We start from the raw sequence: 27,189 nt of genomic DNA on the forward strand, positions 1-27,189 counted from the left end.
AAACATCAGGGTTTGAGAGCTTGACTTCCGACAAAAAAAACTGGCAAATTCCATGATGCTGTCTGAGTGCCAAAAAAAACCATCTGCTCCATTAACATCCTCTGGGAATGGAAAGCTTTTGTCTTTAACCATTGTGACCTATTAATTGACTCACACTCCACACCAACATGATCAGCTCTCAAGTGGCCTTGGAAATGGCTCAGCAGAGCCCTCATTTGCACTAAAACAACAAAAAGAACAATGACTTAATCACATACACTGCAAAGGTTAAAAGATGTATCCCACAGCCATCTTCTTAAGGACAATCAGAGATAGGTAATTCACATCAAAACAAAAAATGCTGGAAACCCCCAGCAAGTAAGGCAGCATGATGCTGCCTGATCTTTTGAGCATTGCTAGCAGTTTCTGCTTTTATTTCAGATTTCCAGCATCTGCAGTTTTTTTTTAAATTTCCATGGGCAATTAATACCAAGCTTGCAAATAACATCTGCATCCCAGGAATGACTGATTGGAAGAAATGTCACCGAGTGATATCTGACGATGGAGTAACAGTTGAAAATACCTGAAATTTTGGTCTGTGACTCAAAGACCAAATTAACTGAAAGCTTCATCTGTGAAATACTCTCCTCTGTTAAATACCAGGAGTTATTTAATATGCTAAAAGTACTATATAATTATGAGCCACTGCCAAACATATTGACTGGAAACTTGCTAGTAAATTCAAGTAAGTCTGGTGCATCCAAATACAAAAGTCTGGCAGCTGCCCAGCGTCGAAGTATGGACTTACTGAGTTTCCCCTGTGGCAAGTATAATGTGGCACAGGACCCAGAAGCTCATTCATTTCAATGAAGATTTCACAGATGTGAGGGAAGAAGAATGAGGTAAGCTACTTTTTAATTATTTGTACAGTAAGGTTTATCATTCGTCAAAAGTCCTTTTAAGTGTATTTAAGTGATTTTTTAAAAATAGTTTTTAAAGGTTGTTTATTTCAGTTGTAATCATTTTTGAATGTTAGGGACTTCCAGAAGTTTTCCAAAACCTTAAAAGTTCAAATAGGTGGCAAAGCAGGGGCATGGATCTGCTGTCTGTCAAGGGTTCCTTCAGCAGTATATTGGGCGAGTGCTTAGTCTTGCCTTATTATGATGCGCAAGACTCTATCTCCATGCACATCCTCATCAATAGATTCATGGTCTTCTCAGTAAGCAAGCAAGACCTTCAGGAGCAGAACCAGTCTGGTAACTTCTGGCCAATAGGGAACCTGGGAAATGACTGCTGGTGGTGGGCCCCGATCTTCAAATATAGAGGCCAGTTGCTTTCCTTTTAACCGTTCAGTGACGGCATTTAAGTAAGAAGCTGATCTTTCTTTTTCATTTAACTGAGATGCTGAAAATGACTTTTCTGATCCTTTGATGAACCTCCCAATATTTATGGTCTTACAAGAGAGATTTTCTATATTAGACTTACCTGTCCATCTTACTCTTGTTAACAATCATTTCATGAATTGTTGTGCATGCCACATGGGAGATATTGTTAGTGTAATGGTATCAATGAAACTGGTAACTCACCTGGTAACCTTGGGAATTGTTCTGTATTCCAAAAAAGGGCACTCCTGGATCAACACAAGTGGTGTGTGTTGAATCTGAAGAAAAACAAATGTGATATTAATGATGCATCCAAATTTAGTGCAGAATTTGAGTAAAATAAACACATAAGGGGTCAAGCACAGCACAACAAATTATTCCTCAGTCTGGTAAATTAAAATATTACAGTTAAACTGTGGGTGTTGCAGCTTTAAAGATGAGTGGGACTGTGGGTGTTGTGAATTAAAATTGGTTCAGGGCATTTCTGTGCCAACAAATTGCCTCACTGAATACTGGTTATTGGCATAATTCTTCAGAGGAAAACACCCAATGAAGATGAAAAACTTCTCTGTTAAGAAGGGAGTGCACTTCAAGAATCAGATGAGGGATCGGTACTTCTGGCGAATTACTGCTTCACGGGAGTTGAGCAGAGAAAGGCATAAAGAAAATCATAATATTGGAGATTGGTGGTTGTCTCATGGCCATTCAACAGTGGAAATAATTGGTATGTTTCCAGTACACTTTCTTGACCAAGCAGGGTTGAATAGAGATGAGAGGGGAAAGTGCTTTATCTTTGTAGATTTATTGAACACCTGCTTCTGCTGGTACCACAGTTTTAACGGCATGATAGTTCTTGATCTCCAACATGAATCCCTCACTGATATTTTTGCAGGGAGATATTTTTCATCAGTTACCTATACAGGTTGGTTGGATTCCACTCCACATGCCGTCAGATTGGCAAAACCTTCGGGATGATCCCACCAATACCAGTGGTGGATTACAGGTGAAGAAAACAGCAGATTTATATGTAAATCCTTGGTCTTCTCGCCTTCCTTGAGCTGGGGTTCCAGGATCTCCGCAAAACACAGCTGGAACAGTAAAGTGATGTATGAGGCACGGACATTAATACACAGATAAACGATTACTTACTTGGTCCATTTTTAATACTGTACATTGGGCCACTATTTGTTCTTTGTCAGGCTTGTAAAGCTGGTCGAAGGTATTGATTTACTCGGGCTCATCCAGGCTCAGAAAAGGCTTTTTGGGAGTCAGTGATATGAGTTGCACATATTGCAATTCAGATAAGGAACTTCCACTGATGCACAGAGCTGCTGTTTAAACTCTCATTGTAAAGATTTGTCAAACATATGCTTTAGTACTTTATTTGAATACCATCTTTGGTGCCTTAGGAGATGTAATGGTTGTGTCACCACATCAAAAGTTTTAAGCGTGTAAGAATAGACATTCATTGCATTTTACCTCAACCCGTAACATATATGTCATATTACCAGTGTAATCATAATTATTCTGGATTCTGATTACTGTTAGAGTGAAGTTGCTGATATTAATCCACATTCACATAGAACATATAGAACATTACAGCACTGTGCAGGCCCTTTGGCCTATGATGTTGTGCCAATCTTTTATCCTGCTCTAAGATCTATCCAACCCTTCCCTCCCACATAGCCCTCCATTTCTCTATCATTCATGTGGCTGTCTAAGAGGCTCTTAAATGTCCCCAATGTATCTGCCCCACAACCTCTGCCGGCAGTGTGTTCCGTGAACCCACCATTCTCTGTGTAAAAAACTTACCTCTGACATCCCCCTTATACCTTCCTCCAATCACTTTAAAATTATGCCCCCTTATGTTAACCATTTTCACCCTGGGAAAAAGTCTCTGACTGTCCACTCGATCTATGCCTCTTATCCAAGGATGCATAGTTCCACAAATGCTGCCTGACTTGCTGAACATTTCCAGCACTTTGTTTTTGATTCAGATTTTCATCAATTGTAGCTTTATGATTCTCACATTTGTATTCTGACTTTTTGAAATTGTGTCCCTTTGTTATACTCTTCTTGTTTGGTATGCTGCTTTTCAGATTTATTATTTTTTGTTCCTCATTGAGAGCTATGTTATGTCTTCACGGCAGGCATGGTTGTGTCGCAGTTAGCATAACGTTATTACAGCGCCAGCAACCCAGGTTCAATTCCAGCTGCTTTCTGTAAGGAGTTTGTACGTTCTCCCTGCGACTGTGTGGGTTTCCTCTGGGTGCTCCAGTTCCCTCCCACATTCCAAAAAGACATATGGGTTAGGAAGTTGGATGCATGCTATGTTGGCACAGGAAGTGTAATGACACTTGCGGGCTGCCCCCAGAACACTCTACACAAAAGATGCATTTCACTGTGTGTTTCGATGTACATGTAACTAAAAAAAGATCTTAATCTTAAGCACTAATAACTGATCCCTTACTCTAAGGCATCTCTTACAATATATTACATGACTCTTCATAAGTGAGGCTTATGGTTTCAAAATGTTCACTGACAAATCTTTCTGAGAGTGAAGCCAGTTTAATAAGGAGAAAGTTTCTGTACACTTCTTCAGCTATTAGTCCTATTATGCATCTTTCCTGGAGCCTTCCTGAATATTACAAGAAGCCCAAAGCAACAAGATTTAAAAGAACAAATTGGATCAAATGTTGGTCAGCAGGTATAATGATTATATTGTAGATACATTTTTACTGTAGATACTGTACAAATAATTTTGGGAAAGTAAACAATGAATACAATTTTTATGCCATATGAGAGATTTGTTGGTAACTTTGCACAGTTATTTTTTCTCTCATATCTTGAAGCTATGGGAACTACTAGATTTGACTTTTTTTTTTAGAGCTTTCAAATCTATTCCTGTTTATCTTTATTTAATCTATTTAAATATCCTTAACCCAATTTTCTGCACCCTATAAGATTCAAATAATTGCCAGTTCAATTCAAAATGAGACGACTGTCAAAGATACAAATGAGCCAATTACATGGCACTTTTGACAAATCTAGCCAGGTCCTGGCGTAAAAAAGAAAACTGTGAAATAATTGTGTTAAGTGACGGGAAGTTCATTCCAATGTGTTTTCTTTTAAAATAAATTTTGGAATTAGAAAGGACAATAATATGTCAATTTTGTTGTATTCCCATTTCTATCACCTTCTAGCTATGCTCAATAGCACAAGGATGCCCATTTTCACAAATCACCCAGGAAACTGTTTTGCTGTGCATCAGTAGTCATTCAGAAAGGCTCTGACAAATTATCTTCACTATACTCTGAAACTCTTGTTTGACTTAAGCCATCGAGTAAATGCAGTTTCACCTCTGGAAGTAGACCAGGCATTGACTCTGACTCTGGCCCTGGTCCTGACCTAGAAATTTGCAGATTTTGTCACTTGCTTTAGTGATTGGAGGCTTACCCTGGAAGACACCCACATTTCAGCTGGGTCACTCCCTGCTCTTACCTGTTATCAAAAAGCACCATTTGAAGTACTATATTATAAAGTGCTCAGCCCTTGACTGACCCATTTTTAAACAGCAATGATTGATCGAATGGGGGACTGTTGGGGACCCATTTACACCCACTATTTGTAAGAACTCCTGCTTCATTTGAGCACATCTCCTGTTAGTTAAGTTGTAGCAGGAATTCATGGGCTATCCACCTAACTTGCCTTTAAATATACTTAGTGGGATGGAATGGGAGGCTGAGCAGAGAAAGGCATCTCACAGAGGCCACAGAGGAGTGAAAATGAATTTCCTACTCAAATTTCTCCCTGTCCATTAACAATTCCAGGCTCAATCCGTGGAGAATTTCAAGAGAAATTGAGCTATTTTCACCGAGCCGTATGAATATAAGACCATTAACATGATGGTCCGATGCAAACAAAGGAATGAATCGTGACTGGTGGTCTGTACACTCAGTTCCTTGCCGTTTAGCTGAAAGTATTCAGTTATGTCATATGACGACAGATGCACAGATTGTCCAAATATTATTAACATCAAAGATAGACTCATATGGAGTTATTGTGTTCCTGAAATATATTAACCTGCAGCAGAAACCAGCGAAAAAATATATCACCAACCAAAACAAACTGAAATAAACAGTCCTTATCCTTTAGACCAATGAAAATTGGATTCTCATGCCACAACTGTGCCAAATGCTTTATGAAGCACTGCCATGTACATTTACCAATCATTGATATGTAATGGCTGACAGTCATGTCCTGACTCCATTAGTAATATATGTTTTTCCCTCTTTCTCTTTCTCATTACAGTTTAAAGTTGCTTCAGGAATTCACAATATTGCAAGTCCTGACTGGGATCAGGGGTAGAGGTGGTGATATTAGAAGCAGGAGCTAAGGATCAGCCTGTTGTGCCTCATGAGACAGCTGGACAGTATTTACAATGCACAATTAGATGAGGTGTCTCAGTTATCTTTTTATCCTATGGCATAAACTAATTTCTTTCCATCAGAAATTGCTTGGTTGAAAACCAGTTCGATTGGGCACATGATCTGAGGTTTGGCGACTGATGTATAAGGGAAACAGACGTAGCAGCATTGGCATTGGATCTCTGAACAATAACCTAACATCAATGAATAAAAATGTACTCGCTGCTCAAGTGGAATCTACCACATAACAGCAAACATCTGAAAAACAAAAGGGGAAACTTGAAGTTTGTGTGAATGGATCTTTTTCTTTTAAGACTTGGCTTAATTAATCATTAGCCATTCTAGATGACTTCTGAGCATTTCAAAGCATCCAGCCAGTTTGGCATCCACTGCTTGGAAACAGTTCCATTTTATTCTGGCATGCAGATGTTTCTTTCTGTGATATGAATGCGCAATTTTGGTATAAAACAATGTGAATGCTACTCTTGAGATGAGGAACAAAACCATTGGTTTAAACAAAGAAAAGACACCCTGCTTAACTTCCAAGAAATTGTACAAAACCATTTATATTTCATTTTGTTTTGCACTTCATTATTCAACTATTGTTATTGCATAGTAAACACATCAAATATTCCTGAATATGAAAAAATGAAGTTAAAAATTATCACATTTTAAGTTCAAAATGAAAACATGCACTAAATAGGCTTAGTACCATGAATACTTAAATGTTTTATACTTAAAGGTCAAAATGTAATTCTGTTCCATGAAGCAGATTTAGGGTGCAACTACAGTAAAAGAAAGACATATGTCTACTTAGTGTCTTGCATCACCAGAGGACTTCTGAAAGTACTTTACGGTTAATAATGAGTAGGCTTTGTTGTTACACAGCCAACTTCTGCATAGCAATCTCCCTGCAAATTACAGGTAGGTGTCCTAATCCAAGAATGTTGAATGCAGATACGAAAACGCACCTCTTTGAAACTTTGTTATCTACCCAATTTGATTTCAGCTGGTTAAAAAGAATACATTTGTTTAAACACCATCAGTGCTGAATTATTGAGAGAAAATAACTCTTTTTCAACAACAGTAAAATCAAATGCGTTGAATCAAGTTTGGACTCACATTAAATTCACAGCATTCCAGAAGTTTCTGATCCAGGGAGCAGATGCACTTTGTATGTATACTTCCTCACCTTTACTCCAGACTTAGCCAGATCATTTAGAATGGCCCATTCATTTGACAAGAGTCACCAATCTTCACGAAAAAGGTAAGTTAAATGGTTTCTTCTTCCTTATTTTAATTTTTATTTATCTTTTAAATGTGTTATGTCATTTTATGTTTTAAATTAAATTGTATTTATTTTTTTATTCATGAATTATACATTTAAACTGTTTATATTTTTTTCAATTGCTTCTAATTGAGGAAACAGTGAATAGGCCTTTGACAGCATGAAATGTCAGGACCTCACTTTATCCCACTTACAGTCTAATCACCACCTGTGGTACGTTTTGCTGCATCAGTGACCACGGTAATACATTGCCAGGACCTGAAGAGCTGGGTGGCCTCAGAAGTTTAGTGTTAGAAGAGTAAGTGGGGGGTGGGGGAGAGATGGGGTGGGGAGGGGCAACAGTGATTCAGGAAGTGTAAAGTTCTCACTGGAAGAAAACTGGGCAGCATGTGGCTAAATAAAAGGATTGGTTTCTTTGAAGCAGAAAGTTGTGGGTTCAAATCCAACTCAGTGATTTGAGCAAATAATTTTTAATGCATCAGTGCTGTTCTGAGAGTGTTTCTGCTGGAGGTGTTATGGATTAGCCATTAAGCTGTGGGCGAACTTGCTTTTTCAGCCAACATCATGAAGATATGCTCTGGTGATTTAATGCAGGTATTCACTCACTTGGGCATTCAGCTTAACATATCAAACCATTGATTCAACATACTTCATTACCTTATTATGGGACATTGCTATTTGTGTTAATTTGGCACAAGCAAGTTGTCATAATTCCTACATCAGCACACTAACTACAATTCATTGGTTGTAAATTGCTCTGGGACATCCGGATTTTTTAAAATTATAAATTCAGCTTCTTACTTTGCCTGATTGAAGGAGGTGACGATTGCCAAAATAACTTTTCCTGGTACTGAGATTTCTTATATAATTAGCATAAACATTCATCAAAATGAACCTTGATTTTACGAATGAACCAATTTCTTTTATCAGTTCCATCATATATTTATTGTGTTAAGTTCCTTGATATAACAGGTCAGTGAGGCTCCACATGCGTGGATATACTTACGAAAGCACTGCGGAACTTCCCCACTCCACGTCGCATTCCCCTCACAGGTAAGCACAGCAGGTATAGAGAGCTGGTATCCCTCAGAACAGGCATAGCTGATGCTGGCTCCCCAGCTGAAGTCTGTTCCCACAACAATTCCATTGAGGATTCTGGGGGGAGGTTGGCACTTGATAGCTGCAAAAGGGCAGTGTTCATGAGAAATCCAACAGCATCAGTAAGGTAACAATTGCAGCCAATCTCACTCCACTGTCAGCCATTCACTTTAAGGTAACACTCAAATACAGTAGTGAAGGAGCATTGCTTTCCGAGACATGTTGTGCTTTGGGTGAGAACTCAACCCAGCACCAAAAAGGAAAAAAAAATGCACTTGTAAATGGACAATTTTAAATGAAATTGTGCCACCGGATATGGCAAATGAACAAAAAATGGGATCTGAGTTGATACCTTAAGTTACAAAGTTGGTACAACTGATAGAAGTTCATATAATTCTTAGATGCATAGGTTCAGTCGACAACAGACTGTTTCTCCCAGGATAGAAATGTCGAATATGAGAGGGCATAGCTTTAAGGTGAGAAGGGGAAAGTTTAAAGGAGATGTGTGGGGCAAGTTTTTTTTTTACACAGAGAATGGTAGGTGCCTAGAACGCATTGCCAGGGGTGGTAGTGGAAGCAGATACGATAGTGGCTGGCGTTCAAGAGGCTTTTAGATAACTACATGAATATGCAGGGAATGGAGGGATCTGGACCATGTGCAGGCAGAAGGGATTAGTTTAATTTGGCATCATGTTCAGCACAGATATCATGCGTCAAACAGCTGTGCTGAACTGTCCTATATTCTATCTATTCTTCATTGTTAGAATTCCTATGATTGACTGAAGTGGAAATTTGTCCTTCGTTGATAGTGTTAAAAGACTATGGTGGAACAGAATATTGAGAGGGGAGAACAATGAACAGCCCTTATACCAGCAATCGTTTAGTGCTGTGTGTCAAAGACAAACCTCTACTCAGTGATCTTAGTCTCTTGAATCTGGATCCTCCTTTAGTGCATTGATTTCTGCTGGAGGACAAAGTCCTCTGAACTACCAAAATTAAACTTTGATTTTAAACTTAGCTTCTTTTGACTTATAGTCAGATACCATTAAGAGCGATCGTTAGCCTTGTTTAGAAAAAAAATCACATTAACTGAAAACTTGCAAAATGATTACCTGTCCTACCCATGTCATTTCATTCTTCAAAGCTTGCAAATTGATATACATTAAAGTAAATTTCATTCCTTTGCCTCTCCACTTAATTGTTCATGCCTGATTTAATATTCTCAATTACTGATAAATCTGACCACTGACCACTCAGCATTATAAACTATTGGAGGGAAACAGAGCAGGTCCCTGCCAATATAAAGTGGAAAACTCTGTTGATCCTTTCCCACAAATAATCAGAGGATGAGGCATATGGAAAACCAAAGGTTCCAACTGAATAAAAGCACCAGACAATTTGGTTTCTTGTGAAACATCCTCATCAATAGAATAAATGGACAAAAAAGGCTCTGCAAAAAGTGCAACAGATGTTGATCATAAATTCGCTCAGGGCAAAATGATCTGAGGTCGCATTTGCTGATGAAATGAATCTATTAAAATGTAAATTTCATTTGTCTGTAGCACATGCTCAAAGCTAATTAAAAAACACAAAATAGTTCAATGCAATTCAGTAAGACAAATCCTGGTTATCAATCAGTTGGCCACATTTGCTGGATTCCATGCCAATAACAAAACAATGATCAAACAGTGGACTTAACACACCTATTTATGTTTCACAGCAGCATTCTGAACTTAACCCTCCAAGATTTCTTGACTCCAAGAAATAGAGTATGCATTTTTATCACATTTTTTGCAGAGTAAAAAATCCCGAGGCACTTAATAAGAGTGTTATCAAACAATATTTGACACCGAGCCACACAAAGACATACTGGGAAAGAAAACCAGATAATTGGTCAGAGGTAAGTTTTAGGAGTGTCCGAAAGGAGAAAAGAGGTCTGGGGAGAGATTTCTGAAATTCAGAAATTAGGCAGCTAGAAAAAGAGTGATTACATTATGGAATGTGCTAATTTGAATTGTACCACAGAAGCTTAGGAATTTAACATTTTATAATTAGATGAATTATAACACAGGAGGCCAGTCTGCCCAGAGTGTCCATGCTATTTAGGTCAATTCCACTGTCTATTTCTCAACCCATAGACTTGTATGTTCTAGCTCTTCATGTGTTCATCCTGGTAGACTTGAAATGTGGTGACAGTTTCTGCCTCCACCACCCTGTCAGGCAGTGAGTTCCAGACCCCACTACTTCTTGTGTACAGAGCAACTTTCCTCAACTACACTCCAACCATTCTCCCATCTCCCCTAGTTACTGACTTTTCTTCCAAGGGAGATAGATTCCTTCTCCCTTCCTTCTCTCCCTCTCGAGATTCTTGTGGTTATATATGGCTCAATTAACTCTCCCCTTTGTATGCTTTGTTTTGAAGAAATCTACCACACACTCATGGGTTTTTCCTCATTACTACATCTGAAACTCTGAGAACATCCTCTTAAATATCTATTTCACCTCCTCTTGTGCTATCACATCCTTCCCGCAGTGCAGTGACTGGAATGGTAATTAGTATTCCAGCTGTGGCCTAACTATGCTTCTATGTGATTCTAACATGACCTCCACATCCATATCCTGTGAACAAAATATGAGGACAAGAGCGGCAGAAACTGAGTTTTATTTATTATTTTCACAGAATGTGGGGAGTGTGGGCAAGAGTTGCACTTCAAGTCCACCTGCAACTGTCCTTGAGCTGAGTTACGAGCTGGCCATTTCAAGAGGCAGTTAAGGATCGACCAGCATGTTGTGGGCCAGGAGTCACATATAAACCTGACTGAGTAGGGATAGCAGTTTTCCTTCCCGAGACGAAAGGATGGGTTTATACAACAAAACTGTACCTTCCTGCTCACCATTTCTCACACAACTATATTTTAATTACAAGTGTAATTAAATGTCCCACCTACCGTGCTGACCTCATATCTTTGGAAACAGTATTGTTAAGTTAGCAGGACGTCACCTAATTTATAGTGGGATGTGTTTGTAAATTATCAATGTTAGGTAATGGGAATCTATTTACCCAACCTTCTGTTCTCACCATTCAAATTTTCTCAACATATCCTTTACCAGAATAAAATAAAGGGTTCTTCTATAATAACAATACTGCATAATATCACACACTTCATGTTTATTCACAACAGATCAGTTTTAACAGTTTATCTATGTTAACTGTTACATGAATTAAGTGTGAAACTGAAGCGGTTGTGAGAGTAATGTCAGGATCTGGTATTAAATGATAGCATCTACAAATGTTGAATGGACACACGAAGAATTGAATCTTGTGTTCAGTAACTAACACCAGATCAGAATCAATCCAAACACCTCCCATCTTTCTCCTGAGGAACACAAAATGAGCTTTTTTCCAAACGAACAATTTTCTCCAATTTTGTTTCTGCCTCCTCTGTTTGTGTTATTTACTTTTAAGTACCAGAGGAATAATTAATGAAGTAAGTAGATTTATGATAATCACCAAGATTCTCTTGCTATAGGGAAAATACCCCTTGCTATTCAACTCAAGTCCCCTGGTTAAGAACCCAACATGGCAACAGTCCTGCAATTAGAGTTATTGCTAAAACTGTTTGCATGCAACAAAGAATATTAAATAAACATAAGAAGACAAATAAAAGGGAAATTTCAGTATTGAAGCATAACATATAATGGATAATTGTATTAAAACACAGAAAAAGAATTACAAGTCAATTAACATCCACTCTATCTTGCACATCATAATAAATGATTGACTTACGTCTACAGACTGGCCTAGTTCCATTCCAGGTTCTGTCTTTGGTGCATATGAGGGTAGAATACCTCAAGGAATCCATTGTGTAGCCTGGTATGCACTGAAATACTACTGTTTTATTGTAGGTGAAGTCATTGCCCAGTCTGATCCCATTAGCTGGTACTCCAGGATCACCACAATTAATCACTGTAAGAGACAAGACTGCTGAGTACCCGACAGATAATCCACTTGTTTCTTCACATCTCTGCTGTTTTACGGTATATTAAAGTAGTATTGTTCTAGCTGCCGCATACCAATATCCTTCACATGTACTGTCTGTCACACAGAGAATTCCTTATCTCGGTCATGATACCTAACAAAGAGATTCCTTCCAGGAATTTTTTGCATTTTATAACCAGAGCCACAAGTTGATCTGTTTCCTCATTTCAGAGTTTGTGGAAGACCAGAGATCTTAATGAGAGAATTAAATATGTTCAGAATCTATTTCGTTCCACACACCCTCCCCTCTGCCACCACCATGCAAGTAATTGAAGAAAGCATAAAAAGACAAACATTTAAAGAAACAAAATGTGGTGAGAGGACCCAGAAAATCAATCGGAAGACAGAATCCTTTCAGAATATGATAAACAAGAAGTGTGTTTCCAGTGTTTTCTACTTCTCATGCTTTACAAGAAATAAAAGAAATACAGACTGGGAAAAGGAAGAATGAAAAGTTTTATAAATAAACAAATGAGGAAAATAAATTAAATCAAAGCTCGATGGACAAAATTGGACTGAAAATTAGGAAGTCTCAATTCTAGAATTCCAGGAAAGGACACAATTCAGCTTACTGAAGTTCACATGTAAACTTTTACCATCCTGCACAGACAACAAAAGGAGCCGCTTGATCAACAATTGACATTTTTCTTCCTCCCAGTTGAAGATTATTATAAATTAATCTGTGCAACTTCTATATCATTTAAGAATCTATATTTCATTTCCCACATGCCATAAAAAAAATTGGCCACCCTGTGACTTTGCTCCTTGCAAGAAGAAGGCTAGAACAAAAGTTTTCTCTAGTGCATATCTTATATCCTGACCATGCTTTAAATCTTGACGAGACAGTGCACTTATAAATGCAACAGGTTACATTTGTAAAATGTCACCCAGCAAAATTAATTTTGCACCAAAGCAGCTGCTACTGGATGTAAAACAGACATTGAAAAGGAACTGACCTATGCATTGTGGGGGGATGCTGGTCCAGGTCCCATTCACAGTACAGTGTCTGGTCAGCAAACCAGTTGAATAGTAGCCTTCCCGACAGGCATAGGTAATAGAACTCGAGAAGTCCAACCTGTTGCTATACACTATCCTGGCGTTGCTTGGTGTTCCAGGGTTTCCACAGGAGACAGCTGTCAACGGTAAGAGAGAAATTACAGCACAGGAGTGGAAGCCAAGTATTTTCTGTTGTCAATCATTGGCCAGCTGATTTGGTCTGTTCTTAAAGTCCAAAGGATTAATCAAAAATATATTTGGAAAGAACAGCAAAGACTACTTATTTCTGTTTGATGTAAACTGATGCATTGTTCGCCCTTTCTTCCCTTTTCTCCAGCTGACTGATTTAGTTTTTGTCCACCTCAGCACAATCTACAGTTACAACATCTTCAGTATCTCCCAAGCCAACTATTGTCTTGTAATCATAATATTTTTATCCAATGGTCTACTTCACTCAGAGCAAGATGTTGCAGCATAATGTGCCTCCTGTTTCCAACCTGAACATTACCCATTAAATAAGACTGACTCTTCATGTGTTGCAATAAGAGAATTCTCAATAAACCATCAGAAAATATATTGGCACTGAGCTGTTTGAATTAAAGAAAGCCAACTACAAACATACTTTGTGCCTCAGTATTCCCATTGTACCTTTCTGTGAACAGGCAGTGTGTGCTATAACAGTGAACGTGTTCCAAGCTGCTCTACCAATATTGACATACCTGCTGCTCTTTAAAATACATCTTTTCCTCATTCTTTTGGGATATATGCAGTCAGAAATATATCAGGTGCTGAGGGGGATTGACTGGGTGGATGTTTCCCCTGGATGGGATGTCCAGAACTAGCTGCCAATGTTCTATAAGAAGAAGTTACACATGACAGATGGAGGTAATGAGGAGTGCCTTCAGAAAGAGGGTTATGAACCTTCGGGATTCTCCATCCTGGAGTGTTGTAGAGACAGTCATTGAAAAACATTCAATGCAGAGATTGATACATAGAGATAGAGAAGGAGGTAAAAGGGGTGGGGGGAGTTGCACTACTAATCAGGGACAATATCACAGCTGCATTCAGAGGGGATATAATGGAGGGCTCGTCCACTGAGTCTATATGGGTGGAACTCAAAAATAAGAAAGGTGCAATCACTCTGATGAGATTATACGACAGATTCCCCCAGTAGCCACCGGGACATTGAGGAACAGATATGCAGGCAGATTAGGGAAAGGTGTAAAACTAACAGGTTGTTGTCATGGGGGACTTTAACTTCCCTAATATAAACTGGGACCACCTTAGTGTAAGAGGTTTAGACAGGGCAGAATTTGGTAGGTGTATGCAGGAGGGTTTCTTTAATCAATATGTAGAGAGTCCAATGAGAGGAGGGGCCGTACTGGACCTGGTGTTGGAAGTTGTCTACATGGATTTTAGTAAGACATTTAACAAGGTCCCTCATGGGACCCAGAAGATTAAGATGCATGCGATCCATGGTGAATTGGCTGTTTGGATTCAGAACTGGCTTGCCCGTAGAAGACAGAGGGTAGTGGCGGATGGGACTTATTCCAGCTGGAGGTCTTTGACTAGTGGTGTTCCTCAGGGATCCAGACTGGGACCTCTGCTGTTTATGATGTATATAAATGACCTGGATGAAAATGTACATGGGTGGGTAAGTTTGCAGATGATATGAAGATTGGTGGTGTTGTGGATAGCATAGAAGACTGGCAAAGGATACAGCAGGATATAGATCAGCTGCAGATATGGGCGGAGAAATAGCAGATGGAGTTCAACCCGGCCAAATGTGAAGTGTTGCACCTTGGAAAATCAAATGTAAAGAGACAGTACACCGATAATGGCAAGACCCTTAACAGTGTTGATGAGCAGAGGGATCTTGGGGTCCAAGTTCATAGCTCCGTGAAAGTGGCTACACAGTGTGGTAAAGAAGGCAAATGGCATGCTTACCTTCATTAGTCAAGATATTGAGTCAAAGTCAGGAAGTTATGCTACAGCTTGTAAGTTAGGCTGCATCTGGAGTATTGCGTTCAGTTCTGGTTGCCCCATTATAGGAAGGATGTAGGGGCTTTGGAAAGGGTGCAGAAGAGGTTTACCAAGATGATGTCTGGATTAGAGGGCATGTGCTATGAGGAGAGGTTGGACAAACTTGGGTTGATCTCTCTGGAGTGGTGGAGGCTGAGGGGAGATCTGATAAAGGTTTATAAGATTATGAGAGGCATAGATAGAGTAGACAGCCAGTATCTTTTCACCAGGGTTTGAATGTCTAATACCAGAGGACATGCATTTCAGGTGATAGGGGTAAATTCAAAGTAGATGTATGGGGCAAGTTTTTTTTACATAGAGAGTGGTGGGTGCCTGGAATGCACTGCCTGGGGTGGTGGTGGTGGAGGCAAATACAATAGCTCTTCAATTCAATACAATTCAAGAGGCTCTTAGATAGACACATGGATGTGAGGGAAATGGTAGAATATAGACGTTGTGTAGGCAGAAGGGATTGGTTTAGTTGGGCATTTTATTACTAATGTAATTGGTTTGACACAACATTGTGGGCTGAAGGGCCTGCTCCCGTGCTGTATTGTTCTATGTTCTATGTTCCAAACTGCAAAGTGGTCGAGGGATATGGGGAGAGAATGGGAAAGTGTTGAGGTCAAGATTGGATCAGCCATGATTTTATTGAATGGTGCAGCAGGATCAGGGGGCCAATTGTTTCTTATGTTCCATCAGTACTGCTCTGCACCAGTTGTTACTCTTCCTGAATGAGCTCCTCCCGATCCCACTTGTATTTTTAAACATTACACCTATTGGGAAATACAACGGTAATTACAACAGGTAAATTTCAAATGTTTGTTGTAATAATGATTTCAGCCTCAGTGCATTTCTGTTAGTCCAGGTATACAAGGATACACAGATGCAGTGCAAGGCTCTTCTTTCAGCATCTCTGGCCAGACATATAGGCAATGTAGACATATTGCTCAGTCAGATAAGAATGCTAATGTACAGAGAGCTCTGTATCAAAATCAAGGCACCTCCAGATGTTATAGATCTCAAGCCTAACCAAAATCCATACAGTAATTGCAGAGCTGGAAATAGTTTCGATTTCCACACTAAGTGTGTTATTTTCTTGCAAACTCCCAAAAGTGGGCCAACCAATGAACAGTTGTACTCAGAACTGTAAGACCTAGAGTGATAATGATGGCAATTATATAGTCAAAGATACCTTGAAGTTAATGGTTAGTTCCACGCTGTTGAACAATAAAGCAGACCCATCTTACTAAAAGGCCAAGGGTTAACGTATAAGTCTGTTCATAAAGAGTTAATTTTGAACACATCTGTGAATATCATGGAGGTATAGATGAGGAAGAAGAGTGAAATAACCTTATGAAACACAAACTGTTAGCTAGAGGGGCACTGACATTGTGGTAATGTATAAGTAGGAAGGTAAATAAAGTGGCATATCGTCATAAATGATAATTAATGTGAGGTGCAAGGGCAATAAAGCATAAAATGGGGCAAACACAACAATGGGACATAATGATGGATGAGGACACTGACGGATAGGAGTGAGGAGTAAAGCTAGCAATGGATGGGAATGGTAAACTGCAGGACCAGCAGGAATAGAGGTGGTTAATAGCTAAAGGTAGATAAGTGAAGAGAAAGTTCAGTGACGGATGGGTGCAGTGAAGGGTGTGGTGTGGAGTACAGCAGATGAAGTGTAAAGCCAAAGAGGCATAAGGACAGTGAGGGGTGGGCACAGTGCAGGAGTTGGACAGTGAGAGACACACTGAGGGTGACATAGTGAGGGGTGGTGCTGTTGGCTGGAACTTGTTTGCTCCATAACGAATGGCAAGACAACGGAGGTCTAGAACTAATCAATGGGAGTACATTGACTCTGTTAAAATATGCAATAAAGATTTGGAAGTTGGAGCAGTAGATTCTTGGCTGAGAGAAGGTAGAAGTGATGTCTTAGTTGGAAGACCTGGAGTTGTGGAGTACAGGTAGAAAGAGATGACAATGTGGAGTTCCTACTTCCCATTACTGAAATGGGTTTCGGAATCTCACTAAGGACAGCTGGGTCAATGTTGTTAATCATTGTTATTTTTACAAACTGCTTGTTAAATTTCCCTTTTGATTTTGAAGAACTACAGGTGACCCCCACGTTACAGGAGGATTGTATTCCGAGAAAATGGCCAGTATTGTGATTTTCTGTAACATGAAACCATGTCATCTGAACAAGTGTCAAGAAATACGAGTTGAAAAAAAAATTGTACTTATTTATTTATATATAAATATCACAAGAGAAAATTTTATTTTGTATCTCAAAATTTTGGGTAGTGATTTGTGAATTTTGTCTGGGTGAATTTCCATTACCAAACACCTGTAATGTGGTGGTCGTCTTACTGAGTAATCATTCATTCAGATCCAGGGAGTGAATTGAACACCATAGTTGAGGATTCCTGGACAAGTTAAAAATACACGTATTCAAATTTTTCTGCTATGGTAATGGCTTAATATGAAATAATGTCACTGCATTGAAAATAAATAGAACTCTAGAATAATATTGTTCTTCTGTTTCAGTTTTCTTTAGTGTAGTTCAGGACATGGGACTTCAGTAACGCTGATGTCCTGCTTTCCATAAGGAACATTAATTTCAATGGGTCCTCAACAAGTACAGTGATCACCAGCCCAACACAGAGTAAAATATCTATTGACTAGAAAAGCTTCCCCACTACCTGGATAATCCTTCTTCTTACATCCACCTTCCACTTTTGCTTGCTGAGATTGCTACTTCAGCAAAACCTTAAAATAGCGAATTGTTTTAGGAGGTAGACTTGTGTATATTAGGACTCAGCAAAAGGTTCCTTTCCTTATTTCATTGATTCTTTTCCCAGCTTTACTGCTACTTATATTTTCCCCATCAGTTCACACCAGTGGTCTTTCCCATTCCCTAACCACGATACCCATCCCAACCCTTCCCATGTTCCAAAGGCGGAAACAGGTTGTTTATTTATTATTAAACAGTTATTTAGTCTGAGGCTAATATTAGGGAAGAAGATTTTACCAAATTACCAGGCAGGTTGGTTCAGTTGCCATGGACAATGTGGTTAGGAAATTATTGCCAAGAGTGAAAGGAGGGGGGTAGCTGACAAATAAGAGGAAATTACAAGTTGACAGTGTCAATAACAGCATCAAAATCACCTCCAGTCTAAGCTCTTATACACTTAATACCTCTCTCCATGGCTAACAATGGGCTTTCATAGATCAAGTGATGTTCTAATCTCTTTACATATGTTGCAGCTTTTGACAGATTTCCCCAACCACTATATTACCTCAGCCTTCACAAATTTCTCAGAGGTACTCCCATATCTCCAGATTGCTGTTGTCCTCAAATAAATATTCAAATATTCATCTTTCCAGCACGGTACTAATGAGTTTACATGATAGATATTAGTAGATTGTGCAGTTGAACAGGGCCCCTGAGGTTGGACAACCATCTGCATATGTCTTAAGGGAGGTACATTGTTTATAACTGCAGTGGAGCAGATAATCAATCTATTACAAGGATTTGTAAAAACATTTCATTTAAATTATTGTGGATTTCTTCTTACAGATGGGTATGTTAACTTGCATTTTACTGAAGATACACATCTTGCTTCTGATGGGGGTGATCCTTGTGATTCTAGTCTGGTTGGGAATGTGGGAGCAGCCACTGGGTGGTAATCAATGTCTATTGTTACAGTTACTATTACTATTACTATTGTTACAGTTCATGTTATCATCCTTAGAAGGTTATGCTTAGGATTCCTGTAAAATTTTTTTTATTTTTAAATTTTTTTTTATTTACAGCGTGGTAACAGGCCCTTCCAGCCCAACGAGTCCGCGCCACCCATTTTTAAACCCATATTGACCTACCCATATGTCTTTGGAATGTGGGAGGAAACCGGAGCACCCAGAGGAAACCCACGCGGACACGGGAGAACGTACAAACTCCTTACAGACAGTGACGGGAATCGAACCCCAATTGCTGGCGCTGTGATAGCACCGTGCTAACCACTAAGCTACTCACACTTGTATTAATGGAAGGAGAAGATTGGGAGAAAAAGGTTCAGGATTAATACCTTTTGATGCAGTTAAGTTAGCAGTTATGTATGTGAGTGCTTAAAATTAAGGAACTGAATATAACATGTGTGCTTAGGTTAAACAAATATGAAGGTCCTGAGAGTGAATGAACCCTGAAACCTCAAGCACAGTGTCAGGTGTTTAGATAAACCAAACAGTCCAGCTATCAAAATCAGTAAATGCTGAAAATCAGATTAAAAGTCATCAAACTGCAGTGTTGCTTCCTCTCCAAAGACTTAATATTTTCAGCAGCTTCTCTGCTTTAATTACAGTCCTGGATTCTACTGCATGCCATGTTCAGGATACATATGTGGCTTCGGTGGGATCACATCCAGAGGTAATGCATATTGTTTTGTTCCCACCTCAGGGAAGGCATTTGATTTGCAGTAAGGTCCAGATAAAGGCCATCAGGGTTATTCCTGGGCATGGGAAGGCTCTTTTCGGGAGAAATTCAGAGTATTTTAGGATATTATGGCAGAAAGAGATCATCCAGCCCATCCTGTTCAAAAATGGAATTTAATTAAACCCTATTTACCAGCTTTTGTCTCATAGCCCTGCAGATTATGACATTCCAAATCTTCATCCAGGTACTTCTTAAATATGGTGAGGGTTTCTGCCTCCACCACCCTATCAGCCAATGAGTTTTACAGCTTCTCTATGGTTGCCCCCACCACTCATTGAGTGATTTTTTTTTCTCTAAAGTCCCCTCTAATCTTTTCTACCAATTAATTTAAATCTATGCCTCTCCACAAAGGGAAATGGATCTTTCCTGTTACTGCTTTCATTTGGCCTTGGCCACCTTTGACAGACAGGTGTGAGAACATTATTTGCCATTTGGCCTCACTACTGTAGGTTGATTCCATTGACCTCAGTGTAACCAAAATGAATTTCTCTCCCAAACCTGTGTCTTGGAGAGAGATATCCAATGAGCTTATCACAGCTGAAATGTGTACACATGTAGAAAAGTAAGCTGGGCAAAGGGGTGGTGAAGATATTTATGAATACCTCATCGGAAATCTTTTGTATTCGCATGGATTGCAAGCTATTCATTTCTCTTTCACTTTAACAAATTTGGTGAATTATCTCCCAAAAACGCAAGCCTTCACCTCAGTGTCCAGAGTTTTCTGGACATGATTTTGGACAAATTAAAGAAAAAATAACATTGGCAGGTATTGTCATGTTCCAAAATTAGATCAAAGCTTTTATGGAACTTCAATGACACACATAGATGGAATTCTGCAGAACATTCAGCCACTGAGAAACAGCTGCAGTCAATAAAATCAGGCAATGAGAAGACAAGATCTGTATACTGAGGAAGGAAGAATGCATGGGAGGGCTGAACAAAACAATTCAAACTGATGTCATAATAAGCATGAAAGAAGAATCAATTGCTCAGAAAGGACTCTTTTTAAAGATTGTTCATCAGTAGATTCTGAAGTCAGTACATTCTAAGATGTCACATTGTTTATCGTAGGATACAGGAGGATTGGAGCATACAAAAGCCCAGGTTTGAACCATCAGCTTGAGAAATAGTCAGGAATTGTTCTGAATCTACAGAGGAGGGAGCAAATATACTTCACCTCCATATTGTCTCTGTTCTTCCAAAGTAGCTGTGACACATTTTGTGTACAATGGTGCTACAACAGCACATTGGATTGATTTCTGGGATGAGGGCATTGTCCCACAGGAATAATGACGGATATGTTCTTTACAGTCATGAGAATAATAGGAATACATGCTTTGCACATTTAAGATTCTTTCAGGTTTGACAGGGTGGATACTGGGAGACTGCTTCCTTTGGCTACAGAGTTTAGAAGTTGGGGTCATAATCTCAGGATAAGATCTTGGCCACAAAGGATCAAAATGAGCAGGACTTGGTTATCCAGAGCACCATCAATCTTTGGAATTTTCTTCCTCAAAGGACTGTGGATGCTTATTGACCATATTCAAAGCTGAATTGAACAGAATTTTAGGTTCCAAGGGATTCAAGGATCGAGGAATGGGTCGAGAAAGTGGAATTGAGGCTGAGAACCAACTAAAATCTTATTGAAAGCAGGAGCAGGGAGAGATTGGAAGGTGGGTGCAGATGACCTGTTCTTGCTTCTAAGTGATGTTCTAAATGATTGACTATTGAAACATGGTTTAGTGATTTAAAAATAAATCAATGGAGGATTTTTAAGTTATTCAGTGATGGGAAGGAGCTTTCTGCAACTTGCAGTTGGAGGGAGCCATTATGGGATCCTTGTAATGTTGCATCTTTTTATGACCTCAGACATTCCAGTATTTAATATTTTATTTCAGATTTCCAATATCCTCAGTTATTTTTTTTTTATTTTTATCAACTTTAAATAAATACTCATTCAAATGGTTAATGGGTATTACCTTATAGTCAAGAAAAGTGACTGCCCATAATAATAGTGTTGTTTCATTGATGCTGTACTTCAACAGCATTGTTGGGTAGGTGCTCCAGGATTTTGTCGACGCATTGCTAAAAGAAGGTGATGTATGTATAAACCAATATGCTTTGAGATCTATGGCAGAGTATGGCCCCTTGTCCATTCTGGGCAAGAAATGGAACTATGTTACAATGATTTCCAATTCTCAGTCTGTGGCTTGAAGTTCAGATAAATATGAGAAGGGTTTCTGTCTCCACCTTAGTGAATTCCACTTCTGTTTGTGTGATTTGAAGGAGAACACTGAAATGATGGTGCTTCCATACTAAGTATGTCCCGGCATGGAAGTCATAGGTTTGGGAAGTGATGCCCATGGACACATTTTAGCAAAATTAATTTATTGACTATATTTAATTACTCCTCAGTTGATGAATTAATTTACTTGTTGAATATACTTAAACAGCCATACATTTAGTACATTTTATGTTTCTACTTTTGGTTGAGAATAAATTTTGCATAAGTTTATAACTTCAGTTGTTATTCAAGCCTACACTGCTTCCCTCCATCAGTAACGCCGTGGTGTCAAGACACTGAGAACAATACAACTATATTTTTAATTCTTAAGTCAAGCAAGATTTGTATGGTATTCAGAGAGATATGTGATAAATAGTTGAATGTTTTCAATATGGTTATCAGATCTATATAGATTCAATAATTTGTCTTAATTTTGCAAACCCGTTAGCACATTCATTTCTGTCTACCAATCCTAGTAAACCTGACTGTGGCAATTAGCAGACTGCCAAGTTATGCAAAATTTTCTGACACAGAGGCAATATAATTAGTTAGAGATATGAGAGTTTATTTCTGGTCGGACAGACTCTGCCACAGTAGGGACTTTAATTAGAGCAGTCTGGGTGGTATTTAACATGGGTTTCAAGATTGAAAGGGTAGTCTTCTATCTATGTCTTTTACTGTTCTTAGAAAAATAAACAAGAAAAATGTTCTGGATATATTCAACAGGTCAGGAAGCATTTGTGGTGATAGAAACTGAGTTAATAGGCCACGAGTTGCTCCCAATGGTGAAATGCATGCACTTTCCATTCACATATGTAAATTGCTGCCCAAAGCCATCCTGATCCTGATCCAAAATGCTGAACTCCTATATGGCGGTAGGGCCTTCAAGTCATAGACATAGCATCATACAACATGGAAAGTGGCCCTTCAGCCCAGTAGGTCCATGCTGACCATCATACCTGTCTACAATAGTCTCATTTCCCAGCACTTGGGCCATACCCATTAATATACAGTGCTATTTCAAGTGCTCATCCACATACTTAATTGTGCAATGTAATGTCATCCCATGAGATCATTGAGTTGGGCAGAACAAGCTCCACCAAAAATCCAACTAAAACAAACATCCAGAACATTAACCCTCTCTCAGATATTGCTGGGATGCATTTTTTTGTTTCTGTTTCAGTTTTCCAGTACCTGCAGCAATTTGTTTTCCCACTGTGGTTTGGGATCCTGTGCCAGATCTGACCTGGTGCAGGATCTGAGGGCTGACGCATCAGCTGGGGATTCTCAACAAGACTGAGTTCTGACAATAAATCTTAGACCTTGCAGTGCAAATGGTTTAACACAGGCAGTCCTTCTGATAGTACTTATAACTTCTTGTAACACGATTAAACCCATTTTCCTTGTGGGACTTTACTTAGCCTGACATGGAATGCAATAAGATAATTAACTGACAGAATAAGCTGGATGTCATATGAGTTACTGTTATTGGTAATGTTGGCCCAACTGTAACTCAATGACTTCATCAAGCCCCTTTCACCTGCCTTTAGCGTCAGATATGAGAGTGTCTGCTGAGAACAGTGTATTATTCAGCTCCATTCACAATTCCTCAGATAATGAGGTCATCCATACACAAGTGCAGCACCTGGGCAACAAACAAGCTATGGCAAATAACATCCTCACCACACAGGTATTACACAATGATCATTTCCCACAAGAGAAAGCCCGAGCCATCCATCCTTACATTAATTGGTATTGACATCATCAATTCCCCTACCACTGATCTGGAAATTAGCTGGTTCAACTGTGAATGCATTAGTGACAAGAATAGGTCCCACGTTGTCTTTTCTGCAAAGAGTGGCCCATCTCCAGACTCCCCAGGGAATCTCCACAATTTATAAGACACAAAAAAAGTGTGATGGACCACTCACCATTTGCACGGCACAGTTTAAGAAGTTCAGTGCAATCTAAGAAGAGCAGTCCACTTGATTGACATCTCATTCACTGGACTACTGGACTAAGTGTCAAAATGCTTCATCTCCAACATACAGTGATGGCAGTGTGCGCTATCTAAAATTTGCTGTAGAGAAGTACACCAAGTCTTCTTCAGCAGCACTTATCAAACCACACCCCCTTCTACCTCAAAGATAAGCACAGCAAGACCATGCAAACACTATCAAAGTCATAGAATCATGCAGCAAAGAAAGAGGCCAATTGTCCCACCACAACCAGTGGGCACACTTCCACATTAATCCTATTTTCCAGCATCTGAATCACCCAGGCATAGAAATCTATGAGCCAAGTGATCGTCTAGGCATCTCTTAAATTCTATCAGTGACTCTGCTTTCACTACTCTCTCTGCCAGTGGAGTTCCAGGAACTCACCACTCTCTGGGTGATGAAGGCTCCCCTCAGATTCCTCAGTCTCTTGCTGCTTACTCTAAATCTATGTCCTCTGGTTATATTCACCTCTGATAATGGCAAAAGTTTCTTGCAGTCTACCCTATCTATAACCGCACATTATTTTATACAACTCAATCATGTCCCCTTCTTAACCTCCTCTGCTCCAGGATGCTCCATCATGATAACATCCTGGCAAATCTCCTTGGCACCCTCTCCAGCACGATCACATCCAAGTTCTCCTCATTCTAACCGAACATAAATCAATAATCCTACTGAATAAGTAGCATGGCAAACACAACAAATACTTTCAGCAACATGTACTTCAGCCATTCGAGATAATGAACCATTACCAGCTGCTCAGGGCAACTCAGGAAATGCAATATTTTTTAAAATTCACTTTTTGTAGTATGGATGATGTTAGCAAATCCATCCCTAACTTTGAGTCACTGAAGGAGAGATGTTTCCTGAACTGCTGCAGTCCTTCTGGTGTTGAAGTGAGAGAGAATGTGTAAATGTGTCTACAGCGGACACAATCTCACTGGTTCTCCACTCGGCTTTGGAGCACCTAGACGACAGCAAAACACACGTCAGGCTGCTGTTTATCGATTACAGCTCGGTGTTCAACACCATCATCCCTTCAGTACTAATCAACAAGCTTCAAAACCTGGGCCTCTGTACCTCCCTCTGCAACTGGATCCTCAACTTCCTTGTTGGGAGACCAGCTCCATCACGGGCACAACCCTTCCCGCCATCGAGGACATCTTCAAGAGGAGGCATCCATCATGAAGGACCCTCACCATCCAGGAAGAGGTAACCTCCTCATGTTACTACCATCGGGGAGGAGGTACAGGAGCCTGAAGACCCACACTCAATGTTTCAGGAACAGCCTCTTCCCCTCCGCCATCAGATTTCTGAACGGTCCATGAACACTACCTCATTATTCCTCTTTTGCACTACTTATTTATTTTTGTAACATAATAATTTTTATGTCTTTACGTCTTGCACTGTACTGCTGCTGCAAAACAACAAATTTCACGACATACATCAGTGATAATAAATCTGATTCTGAAAGACTGCCCAGCTTGTGTTTTGTCTTTATTTAAAGTCACAAGCCTAAGGCTAAATTTTGTCCACCCACCACATACATTATAAGGTTCATCAGTTTGGGTCCCAGCTAATCCCACTGCATATAGCAAAGTAAATTCCTAACAGCTAACAAAGAAGTCTGACCATAGATGTCTTAAAGTAACAAAATATACTTACACAGTAAAATTCAGCCTATCTGGATCACAGTGCTGTTTATGTACCATAAAAGCCACCTTTCTTAATCCTTTGTCTCACTCCACTGACAACATCCTTCTTTTCATTAGCCCTTCATGTCCTTGTTTAATTTCATCTTAAATGCAATAATGTTATTCAACTTAACCACTGGCTGTGCTTGTGAATTCCACATCTTTTATCTGTCTATTCAATTAGCTAAACTCTGGGGTACTGTATCATCGTGGTTAAGTTGCTGAACTAGTAATAGGGGCCTGAACATGAGCTTGAAGCTGGGGAATTTAAATTCAAGTGACTGAATAAATCTGAAATTAAAAGCCCATGAACACAAAATAACTGAACTGTTGCACAAGCTATCTGGTTCACTCATGTTTTTCTGGGAAAGGGATCTCCCATTCTTACTTCATCCAGACATTTGTGTCTTTCTTTATACTGTGGCTTTTTACTGGGATCGTTCATATCCTGCTCTTCTATTTCCCATTACTTCACAAATTCAGTCCATGTACTCCTCTCCCTTACCATGTTCCCTCCAAAAGGTATATGCAAGGATATGGTGATATGTAAATCAGTGCATCTCCACACACCATTGAGATACTGTGCTTAATGCTGATAGATGAGTTTAGTCACCTGTGTATATTTCTTTCGAAATGGTAAATCTTACTTTGATTTCATCAACAAAAATGATCAATTCATCAATTCTATACTTAATGTTGCTTTAGTTACAATTTATTATACAGCATATTGGAAACTATATCAGAAAGGTATTGCAAAGACCCTTCCTAATTCAGTACTAATGCTTTCACACATCCAAGTGTTAAAATGATGAGAGGCAATGATGATCCCTTCCTTGGATTAGGTGACAAAGAGAGATACAGTAAAGTATGCAATCTAAAGTACTCATTCAATATCATAATCTCTACAAATTCTGAAATGATCTATTTAGGTTCAGGTGATTTCTAGTGTCCGTTATATTTCATAATTTAAGCATACATGTGTTGAAATTGAACACATTCATCAAACTTAGCATCGAACCTGCTGCATGCTCGTTTCCAATTTAGCTCCTCTAATGGAACCAGTAATGTGAAGTACAATTAATGTCTAGATTATGGGACTAGGATTCATATCAATCCATCATACTGAAATCATCTCTTTAATCAGCCTCTCTTTTACCATCCTTTTCATCAGTAACTCTTTGCTCTTTGTTCATAGGCTGGGATTTAACTGTACTGTAGTCACTTCCACTTCAGCCATAGTTTTAGTCAACCCTTCTTAAAAAGATTTCCTGCAGATGGGCCTGATTAAAGGAAAGATTAATTCTTTCTTTAAGCCATATCATTAGTTGCTCTCCTTTGAACAATATCTTTGACCCAACTTATTTTAACCAACCCTTCACGAACCTCTCAATAATGATAGAGGAATTAATCTCATAATAAATTACTCAAACACAAGGAGTCCTTGAAAGAAGCAAGATAAAGTAGATCTTTAAAAAATTTCCT

General features: G+C 39.2%; 1 protein-coding gene across 1 annotated transcript in view; it reads right to left on the bottom strand.

The window, feature by feature from the left end:
- The window catches only part of LOC127581617 (CUB and sushi domain-containing protein 1-like), a 1,418,367-nt gene that overhangs the window by 42,675 nt on the left and 1,348,503 nt on the right, over positions 1–27,189 (bottom strand). The window contains 5 exon segments of the mRNA XM_052036133.1: positions 1,566–1,639; positions 2,276–2,449; positions 8,083–8,256; positions 11,962–12,141; positions 13,170–13,346. Coding sequence (XP_051892093.1) covers positions 1,566–1,639; positions 2,276–2,449; positions 8,083–8,256; positions 11,962–12,141; positions 13,170–13,346 — 779 coding nt within the window.

This window comes from Pristis pectinata, chromosome 22 (genome assembly GCF_009764475.1).
Source record: "Pristis pectinata isolate sPriPec2 chromosome 22, sPriPec2.1.pri, whole genome shotgun sequence".
Taxonomy (NCBI): Eukaryota; Metazoa; Chordata; class Chondrichthyes; order Rhinopristiformes; family Pristidae; genus Pristis; species Pristis pectinata.